Source organism: Oryzias melastigma, linkage group LG15, assembly GCF_002922805.2.
Source record: "Oryzias melastigma strain HK-1 linkage group LG15, ASM292280v2, whole genome shotgun sequence".
Lineage (NCBI taxonomy): Eukaryota > Metazoa > Chordata > Actinopteri > Beloniformes > Adrianichthyidae > Oryzias > Oryzias melastigma.
Genome location: NC_050526.1, coordinates 3,602,878 through 3,613,668, shown reverse-complemented (window position 1 = coordinate 3,613,668; position 10,791 = coordinate 3,602,878). Strand labels below are relative to the sequence as shown.

The 10,791-nt window shown below is 36.3% G+C and overlaps 1 protein-coding gene across 1 annotated transcript in view; it reads right to left on the bottom strand.

The window, feature by feature from the left end:
• pcnx2 (pecanex 2) overlaps window positions 1–10,791 on the bottom strand; it is a 39,662-nt gene that overhangs the window by 7,907 nt on the left and 20,964 nt on the right. The window contains exons 23-34 of the mRNA XM_024296764.2: window positions 8,702–8,843; window positions 8,447–8,624; window positions 6,958–7,066; window positions 6,743–6,872; window positions 5,364–5,422; window positions 5,079–5,294; window positions 4,760–5,013; window positions 4,459–4,692; window positions 4,282–4,385; window positions 2,050–2,194; window positions 1,729–1,959; window positions 151–308 (exon numbers count right to left, since the gene is read on the bottom strand). Coding sequence (XP_024152532.1) covers window positions 151–308; window positions 1,729–1,959; window positions 2,050–2,194; window positions 4,282–4,385; window positions 4,459–4,692; window positions 4,760–5,013; window positions 5,079–5,294; window positions 5,364–5,422; window positions 6,743–6,872; window positions 6,958–7,066; window positions 8,447–8,624; window positions 8,702–8,843 — 1,960 coding nt within the window. The remainder of the gene's footprint in view (window positions 1–150; window positions 309–1,728; window positions 1,960–2,049; window positions 2,195–4,281; window positions 4,386–4,458; window positions 4,693–4,759; window positions 5,014–5,078; window positions 5,295–5,363; window positions 5,423–6,742; window positions 6,873–6,957; window positions 7,067–8,446; window positions 8,625–8,701; window positions 8,844–10,791) is intronic.

Genomic DNA, 10,791 nt, shown 5'->3' with positions numbered 1-10,791 from the left:
TTTTTTTTTTTTTTTTAATCCCCTTTCTCAGATTCCTCAAAGAAACTACAAAATAATATTGATACATTACACAAAAAACTAGGACTTCATGAAAGTTTGACGTTTGTTGTAACGGTTTGTTTGCTGTAGTTTGGTTGTAGTGACACACACATGGGGTATCCCAGCGGCTGGTCGCACGAGGAGTTGACCATGTTCCTCAGAGCTTGCTTTGAGTTCTGGATGCTTCCGCGCTCGGGGTTCCGATTCCGCAGAAACACCAGTTCCTGCTGTTGCCCCGCCCACAGCCCCCGCACACACTCCTTATTGATCTGTAGAGAAGGCGGGAGAGAAGATTCAGCAAAAGCTAGAGAAGAACAAAAGACACATTTAGAAAAATATATCTTAAAATAAAGATGAAAAGTGATCGTTTTTAACTATGTACTCAAGTGACAGTAATCAAATATGAGAATACAAATTAGAAGTGAAACAAACTCAGTTTACGAGGAAACAGCAGAAATATGAAGCTTCAAAGATTTAATTTTATGAACTAAGTTCATCCTAAAGGTATAAATGTAAATTTTATTGGATGGGCAGACCGTCTATTTAGATGAATTGTGGGATAAAGAGGTTGAAAATGGTGAGAATGATGAAAATGGTGAAAATGACGAGCAGTCCAGAAACAGCAGCCATGAGAAAGATGTTCACTGTATGTTTTTATGGATTTTATTTGATTTATTAGAGTTTTCACACGTGTTTTTAGAAAAAAAAAAGAGTTTTTGCTAAAAAAAATAAATAAATTCATTCAGTTCAAAGAATGTTTATACTTTCTGAAAATGTAACTTATCCTAGTTTTTGACTATAATTATGATTTAATCCCAGTTGTTTTTCTAAACTACTTTTTTGCTTCAAAAATTTTGATCAACAAACAATTTTCTGCTTCCTGATTTTTTTTCCTGATTTTAATAAATAACTAAATATCTTTTATAGTAAAAATGCTTTTAAATAAATGTAATTTTCATTATAAAAATATAATAAATAAATACTTTTTACAATATAAAAGTAATAAATAAATATAATTCATAATAAAATGTAATAAATAAATATTTCTAAAATAATAAAAAGGTTATTGATAAAAATCTTTCATAATAAAATGTAACAAATAAATAATCAAATATTTTTGTCATAAAAGAGTAATAAATAAAGAAATATTATTTTACAATATAAAAGTAATAAACACATATATTTCATAATAACATTGTAATAAATAAATATTCTTTACAATAAAAATGTGGTAAATTTATATTTCTATAATAAAAAAATAATTAATAGACATTTTTAATAATATAAAATACATACATACACATATTTTTTATAATAAAATCGTATTAAATAATTTGTAGCAGTAAAATGTAAAGAGTAAGTAAATAAATGTTTATGATAAAAATGTAATAAGTACATTTATAAACAAATAAATACAAATTTTAGAAAAAGTGAAACATATTTAAATATTTTACTTTTCATTTTCATTCCTCAGAAAGACTTTTTCATATAGTCAGTCTGTCGGGACTGCTAAAGTATTTATTCTCCCTAATATATATATATATATTTAAAATAATAAAATAGAGGTCACCGCGACTCTGAAAGGAACAAAGCGACCAAAAAGATGATTGAATGAATGAAATCGAGGTCGTCATGTGCTGCACTTTTGACCTTAAACTCCTCCCATCCAGGAGCGGCTCGGATTATTACCTTGATGACCTTGAAGCTGAGGTGGCGTTTGTACAGCATGATGATCTTGTACTCGTCCGTGCCGTCGTCGATCATGTGTCTCAGGGTGAGCAGCGTGTCGCGGCTGGACAGCACCGCCTTACGCCAGGCGGGGTCGCTCTCGTGGCAGATGACCAGGCTGCTGCGGTAGTTAGTGATGGCTTCGTACAGGATGGAGGCCTCCTCCGTCTCCTCCAGACACGTGAAGTGATCCTGGAGGAAATTCACCAAAGATCCCGCTTTAAAAAATAAAATCACTTTTTTTTTTTTTTTTTCTGAGAGAACTCAGCCGCCACTGATCACCTGGTGCAGCTTCAGGCTCATCCTGACTGCAGGAGCCACCACCTTCTGCAGGAGGTCCAGATCTGCAAAAACCCACTCGTCTTTGGTGGCAATGCGGAAGTCTCCCTTGAAGAGGGTGTTGAAGCCGTACAGGAAGGATTCCAGGCTTAGTGCGGGAAAATTGTTGATAAAAGTTAGAAAAAAGTGAGTTTTTTTGCTTCCACTTTAAGACAGATGAAGGATTGAGCATCTTGCGCCCTCTGCTGGTGATTCTGTGAACATTCCCTTCAATACTCGTTTCAATAAATGTTCCTTTGTTTAACCCTTAACACCAGAGTTTTAGCACCTTTGGCTTGCCGTAGCTTTTCAACATAATATGTCAAACAGTTGAAAAGTTACATTATGTTAAAGAGTTTGTGTTATTTAGGCATCTCGTGTTAATTTACATCATATTTTTTGCACTTTGACGGCGAAGTTATTTATTTTTCATGTTTATTCATTGATCCTTTATAAGTGTTTTGCAACGTTTTTGTATTTATTGAACATTTGGGATTTTTTAAATTGCATTTTAGTGGAGTCGAGCATTTCTGTGTAATAAAACGGTGCAATTAAAATAAATCAACTAGATTGAACTACTTTATCTAAAACGTTTTTTAAAAATTGTTAGTAAATAACAACAGCATTTTAATGAAAAAAAAAGATTTCTGGGAGCACATGGTAATTTTATTAAAATCAGTTAAATGTTTAGTTTGTATCTTTTTTGGAAAAAAAAGTTCATATACGATTATTTTTTATTGTTACTATTATTATTGTAATTCCAGTTGTTTTCTATAAATATTTTTTCTATTTTTTTTTTTTACTTTGGACAAACCCAAGAACAATTATTTTCGGGGCTTTTAAAGCAAATTATATATTTTTTTGTTTGTCCATTTGGGTAGCAATGTTCATTTAAATTTAATTAATCAACTAATTAAATAATCAATTAAGTAAATAAATATATTTTAAATAAAACTGTGTAATAAAAATAAATTAATCAGATTGAACTTTTTTCTTTGATACATTTTTGAAAAAAACAACAACAAACTGTTAGTAAATATCAACAGCATGGGACAATTTTTATTCATTCTACGAAAAAAAAGATTTCTGGGAGCACGCAGTAGGAAAATTTCAGTTAAATTCTTAGTTTTTTTTTTCCTTTTTCTTTTTTTTTTATTTTCATAGAAGATTGTTTGAAATTATTTGTGATTATGATTTAATCCCAAACATTTTCTTAAAATATGTATTTTTTTCTGCAGACCACAAGAACAATTTTAATTAATTATAGTAAAAATGCTTTTAAATAAATGAAATTTTCATTATAAAAATCTAATAAATAAATACTTTTTACAATATAAAAGTAATAAATAAATATAATTCATAATAAAATGTAATAAATAAATATTTCTAAAATAATAAAAAGGTTATTGATAAAAATCTTTCATAATAAAAATGTAACAAATAAATAATCAAATATTTTTGTCATAAAAGAGTAATATATAAAGAAATATTATTTTACAATATAAAAGTAATAAATACATATATTTCATAATAACATTGTAATAAATAAATATTCTTTACAATAAAAATGTGGTAAATTTATATTTCTATAATAATTTTACTATTAGATTAATTTTTTTTGTTTGTTATATAAATAAGTAGATAACTGAAAAAAAAACCTGTGCAATGAAAATAAATTGACCAGATTGAACAAAATTTTTTGACAAATATTTTTTAATCCCAAAAAAATGTTATTCTAAAAAATGTATTCTGGCAACATGCAATAACAAATCTTCTGTTAATTTTTTTTAGTTTATACAAAATTGTAATTATGTGTCATTATGATTTACTCCTAATTGTTTTCTACTAAAATATTTATATATATTTTATTATTACTCCATAGAACCCAAGAACAGTTTTATTTTCATCTTTTAAAAATAATTTGAATTTTTTGATGGTGGGTAGCAATGTTTATTTAAATAAAATTTTAAATAAAAAAAATAATTAATTAACTAATTAACCAGATTGAAGTGTTTTCTTTGACATATTTTGTAAAGTCTATATCAACAACACAATACAATTTAAAAAAAAAAAAAAAGTCAGTTAAAAGCTTATTTTTGTTTTTTGGAGAAAATGTTCCTTCAAGTTTGTAACTCGTTTTATCTCATAATAAAGCTTTAATGAGAGTAAAATGAGTTTTTTTTTGCTCTTCTTCACCTGTTGGACATGTTGTGCGACGCCGTGCCGAGGGACCTCCTCCCGAGGACGGAGAGCGCGTAGGAGAGCGTGACCAGAGGAGAGTCTTCGTCGCTGTCCACCGGCTGCTCACAGCAACACACCTTTAGACTTCCTTCACACACTTGGAAAAACATCCCAGTGGGACGGACGGCCTACCGTCTCCATCTTCCCGGCGCAGTACTGGATCCACTCCAGGTAGACGTTGCAGAAGCTGGCGCGCGTCACCCCCTGCAGGCAGTGCACGTAGTCTTCATCGATCTTCACGCTGAACACCTGAGGGTCGCGCTCAATGTGGTGCCACTTGGTGTAGGACTGCAGCGCCTCCTGGAAGACGGCGTCTTGGAGCCAGGTGGTGAGTTTGGGGGAGTGGACCAGGTAGTAGATGATGCTCTGGAAGTCAGATGTTTGTTCATGTCAACTTCTCCAACCCCCTCCAGGCTTCCGTAGAGCGACGTACCTTCAGGTAGTAGGTGATGAGCAGCTTCCGCAGGTCGTACACTTGCAGCATGGTGGCGGCGTTGTTCTCGCTGATGCTGTAGCCCTCCAGCAGGTACTTGGTGGTCATCACCTCCCAGGCCAGCCAGCGCAGGTTGAAGGCAGCGTTGCAGGACAGCATGTGAGGCAGGTGGCCCGGCTCGCAGCAGCAGCAGCCGTCGTCCTCCTCCACGCCCTCCGTGATGGCCTCCACCTCCCTCTGCTGGCAGTAGGTACCTGACGCAGACGGGTACCATGACGACCTTTAACCCTGAAATCACTGACGGGGGTTGAACCCGTACCTCTGAACTCCAGACCCCGGAGCTGGAACGTGACGAGGCCGTTGCCGATCTCGATGAGGTGGACCAGCGCGTTGAGGTAGTCGGACGCCAGGATGAAGCAGTCCCCGGCGCTGTAGTTGCCCCACCTGCCCAGCATGAGGTCTCCACACAGCGAGTGCTGCAGCGAGCGCGTCAGGTACTCGTAAAAGATGGAGTTCAGGTTGTTGTCGTCGCATCCTGCAGAGGAAGAGGCGGCGTTTACTGAAAAAACTATGAGAGGATGAAAAGAAATAAACCTGAACTCACCAGTTTCCTTGTCGACTTGGGACACCAGGCGACTGTTGGAGTTGTCGATGCGCTTCGTGCTGCAGGAAAACACATTTAAACATGAAGAAAAGCAACACATCATTTCCAACTAGAGAAAAAGACAAAACAAGCAAACAATCACATCAATTCAGCACGGAGTAAGACTTGTGACAAAAGCAAATATGTTTGAAATAAGCTAAAAGCGGTTTCTTAAATGACAAGAGATTAGAAAATAAACCCGTTCAGATCTGTCACAGCAACCGTCTGAATATACCGGGTCAAAAACATTCGGTTTGCTCAGGATTTGATGCCTTGACACTCAAGAGAGACATTTTCAACTCATATCTGATCAATTTTTAAAAATTACGATTAATCGTGATTAATCACAACCCAAATGTGTCATTAATCTTAAAAGATAGATTAATCGCAACAAAAAAATTGTGATTAATCGTAATTAATCACAATACAAAACTGTGATTGATCTGATCAATTTTAAAAATTTTGAATAATCACAATCCAAATGTGTGATTAATCTTAAAACACTGGGATTAATCGCAGAAACATTCGGTTTGCTCGGGTTTTGATGCCTCAACACTCCAGAGAGACATTTTCAACTCATATCTGATCAATTTAAAAAAATTGTGATTAATCGCGATTATTCCAACCCAAAAGTGTGATTAATATGTTTAATTTTAAAACATTGTGATTAATAAAGACCAAATTGTGATTAATTGTGATTAGTAAAAACCCAAATGTGTGATTAATCTTAAAACACTGTGATTAATTGCAACAAAAATTGTGGTTAATCACAATCCAAAAGTGTGATTAATCTGATCAATTTTTAAAAATTGCGATTAATCGCAACCAAACTACAATTAATCGTGATTAATCACAGCCCAAATATGTGATTCATCCTTTTAATTTAAAAACATTGTGATTAATCGTGAATAATCACAGCCCAAATGTGTGATTAATCTTAAAACATTGTGATTAATCACAACAAAAAGTTGCGATTAATCCTGATTGATCACAACCAAAAAGTGTGAATAATCTTTTTCATTTCAAAACATTGGGATTAATCATGACCAAAATAGTGATTTATCGTGATTAATCACAATCCAAGTTTAATTAATCATATCGATTTTAAAACATTGCTATTAATCATGATTAATCACAACCCAAAAGTTTGACTAATCTGATCAATTTTTAAAAATTGTGATTAATTGCAACCAAATTGCAATTAATGATGATTAATCACAGCTCAAAAGTGTAATTAATCTGATTAATTGTTTTTAATCGTTTGACAGCATTATTTTTTAGAATTGCTGCTGAATAGAACTTTATGGATGTGACTTCAGGAGATTTACTTCCTGACTTACTTGTAGTTTCGCTCCCAGAACTTGATGGGTCGCGGATAGGAGGAAATAAAGATGGCGCTGCCCAGGAAGGGGGCCAGAGGGGTGTAGAACACAGTGGTGAGCAGAGTCTGGAGTAGCAGCATGGCAGAGTCTGGACAAACACCCCAGTTAAGGACAGAAAAGGAGGTGTTGCAGCACAGGTGGAGTTTTCTTTCCTTTTTTTGGAGGAAGGATACGAGGCACGGCGAAGGGCTGAGCGAAGGCGTGGAAAGCGCTGCCCCAAGCGATCTGCCAGGGAGCGATGTACACCAGGATGAAATGGAGTTTGAGCAGCAGCTCGCGCATCTGGACAAAACAAAAAAAAAAACAACCTAATCCAATCATTCACTACATCAGTCTCAAACTCAACCCCACAGGGGACCAAAATCCAAAACGCACAGGGGCGAACAGGATCAACATTTATTAAACACACTAAAACTACATTTTTAAAACTTTCAAACCATAATTTTTTTAACACAATTATGAACTAGATATATAGCATTACCTGCAATAATGCTAGTGTGAATGCTGTAAGCTGAATTTGGCCGCTAAAGATGCTAGTGCTAATAGCTGAAGATGCTGAAACTGACAGCTAAAAACGCTAAAGCTGATAGCTGAAATTGCTGAAGTTTATAGCCAGCTAAAATATTAGCTAAATGTCAAATTAGCCAAAACAAAAGACAACTAACTTAAGTTGCTCAAAACAGCTAGCGTGTAGAAAATAGCTAGACTTCAAAATAGCCTAAAAACAGAAAAAAACCCAACATAGCCAAAACAACTAGCGTGTAAATATCAGCCTTACTCCAAAACAGCCTAGAAAACTTAAAAAAAATTTAAATTAGCCACAACAGCTAGCATGGAGAAAAATAGCTAAACTTCAAAAGGGCCTAAAAAACTGAAAAAAAACAAAATTAGCCAAAACATTAGCCTAACTCCAAAACAACCTAGAAATATTTTTAAAAAGGCTAAATTAGCAAAAACACCTAGCATGTAGCTGAAATATTACCAAAACTCCAAAACGGCCTCAAAAAAAGCCAAAATTAGCCAAAACAGCTAGCATGTAGCTGAAATATTAGCTAAACTCCAGAATAGCCTAAAAAATCTTAGTAAATGCCAAAATAGTCCAAAAAGCTAGCAGAATGCCCATGTTTGAAACTTTAAAACTGTAACTTTTTATCATAATTATGAAAAAGAAAAAGGATGTAATATTATAAGGAATAAATCAACTTAAACTTGAAATAACTTCCAATATTTTACTCTCCATAAAAATATATTTTGTCAAAATTATACAATTAATAACAATAAAATAAAATGATCTGGAGGGCCGGATCCGGCCCCCGGCCCTTGACTTTGGCACATGCGCTCTACATCAAACATCTACTTTCCTCCTGGTTCCACTCTTTTCCCAGACCTGAAAAGAGGCGGTTTCTCACCGGCTGAGATAAGCAAACTAACCTCTGCTGCAAACCTGAAGCTTCTCTTTCATTTCAAAAAGGTCAGACATAAATCGTGGGGTGAGGAGTTGGAGCAGGAGCTCCAGACCTCAAGTGTCCTGACAAACAGTGAGATTTTCCCTCTGGACTTTATGGTCTGTTTGCTGGAGTGTTGCTAAGTGAAGGCTGGTGTATTTTTAAAAGATCTCTACAAGCATCTTCGCTTCAGCTGTCAGGATTGCTGATCTTCTACCTTGTGGAAGACGATGGACATGATGAAGAAGTCCAGCAGGAAGCTCTCGGAGGAGCGCGGGCAGTCGAAGTGGAAAAAGACGAGCGTGAAGAGAAGGGTGAGAAACTGGAAGCTGGGGTCACAGAAGGATGAGCGCAGGAGCTTCAGTCCGGCAACCGTCGTCAGGAGAACGTCACAGCTGTGCAGCAAAAGGCCAACATTAGCCACTTCCTTTGAGGATTTTATTTTTTTTTTTTAGTAGGAGTGTTCACTTACTGGATTCCCAGTTTCTTGCGGTGACTGAGGGCAAAGCTGTCGTTGGTGAGGGCGCTGAGGACGATGGCGGGGTAAACCAGGTACTTCTCGAAGCACAGCAGCCCCACGTACAGACGCTCGAACCACATGAGCACAGCATCCTCTGAAACACAAGCAGCTCCAGGCTGAGTCACTTTGACACATCAGGAAAAACAATCAGAACTAAGGTTGAAACAGAAAATACAGAAAGCAAACCAGCAACAAATAAATAAAAAGTAAATTATTTTGGACAGCTAGAATAATAAATCCTAATTTAAATGTACTGAAAAATGTGTCTTCATCTGTATTCAAGAGACAGTATTTGACTGAATGTTAAATAACTCACAGCTCAGGTTTCTTCTAGTATCTCAGCACACTAAAAACTCCATCATTACAAATAACACAAGTTGGGTTGTTTTTAAGGTTAAAAGCGACATTTTGGGGGTTATTTTAACTCGAGAAGAAAAAGAAAACTTAGAAAAAAGCATAGATTGGGCTAAAATGAGCCAACATACCCAAAAAAATGATTATTGGGAGAAAAAGTAATCCCAAAAAACATATTTCAACATGAAGAATTGAACACAAGAATAACCCAAGTGTTTTAAGAGTGTAAAAGATTTTAAATTATTATATAAGTAGAGCTGTCAGGCGATTAAAATTCTTAATCGCGAATAATCGCATTTTGTCCAGAGTTAACTTGCGATTAATCGCAAATTTACATTTGGCCTTTTTTTAAGGAAAAAAAATGTGTGCTTCGTGGAATTTAGTAGTTCTACATTAATTATGAAAACAAGAATGGTAAAATTAATAGTTTTCATCAGAAATACTTTATTTTGTAACATTGTATTGAGATAAACTTTCTTAACAATAAAAGGCTGTAACATAAAATGCCTAACAAAAGCCCAAGTGCAAGTGAAGGGCATTTTAAATTCAAAACTTCAATCAACGTTCAGTAAAATAAAATCAAAAACATCAAAAATAAAATTTCCATAACAATTTCATGTTCATTTTTTGTCAGGACCAAATCTTTTCCTCCTCTGCTGAACTACAGTAATCAATGAAATAGAGATTTATCATTTCCAATGAACTTTTGTTTTTTAAGACATTAAAGACTGAGAAAAGCGGGATACACTGTGGATAGTTTGAGTCTGTTACTGCCGCTGCGCAGCGACGTGTCCAGCGGAGCTCACGGATGAATATGTCGGCAGACAGACCGCTATGCTGGGGCTGGATCTGAAACCTCCAGAACATTTAAAACGTCCCCCGGTGAGCTTGTTGTTCGGAACGTCGGGGGTGCGCAGCTCTCGGCGCCGGACGCGAGCCGGTACCACCAGACGTGGTACTGGACGCGAACCGGAGCCGGGTTAGGGTGCAGGAGCTCTCCAGGTCCTAGCGCCGGCCGGGTTTAGCTCGCAGCTCGGTGTTTGGAGACCCGCCCGTGATCTAGTGTGAGAGCAGCCGGTGAGTTAGGGGACGCCCGCGGGACGCCCGCGCGCGGTATGGAAAGGCACGTATGAGAAAGTCTGCGATTAATGCGTCAAAAAAATTGTCGGCGTCAAGCACATGTCAGATTCATGCGTTTTTAACGCAACAAATCTGACAGCCCTAATAATAAGATATATTTAAGTCTCCTAGGAAGCTTTTTAAGAATTGATTTTTATTCATTTTCCTTGTTTTTATCAGTGTGTATTGGATAAAATAAAATTCATCCATCCATCCATCCATCCATCCATCCATTCGTCCATCCCTCCATCTCGTCCATCTGTCTATCCATCCATCCATCCATCCCTTCACCCATCCATCCATCCATCTGTCCATCCATTCGTCCATCTGTCTATCCATCCTTCCATCCATCCCTCCATCCCTTCACCCATCCGTCCATCCATTCATCCCTCCATCTCTCCATCCATTCATCCATCCATCCATTCATCTATCCATCCATCCCTCCATCCATAGATCCCTCCATTCATCCTTCCATCCATCCATTCGGCCATCTGTCCATCCATCCCTCCATCCATACATCCATCTATCCATCCATCCATCCATCCATTCGGCCATCTGTCCATCCATCC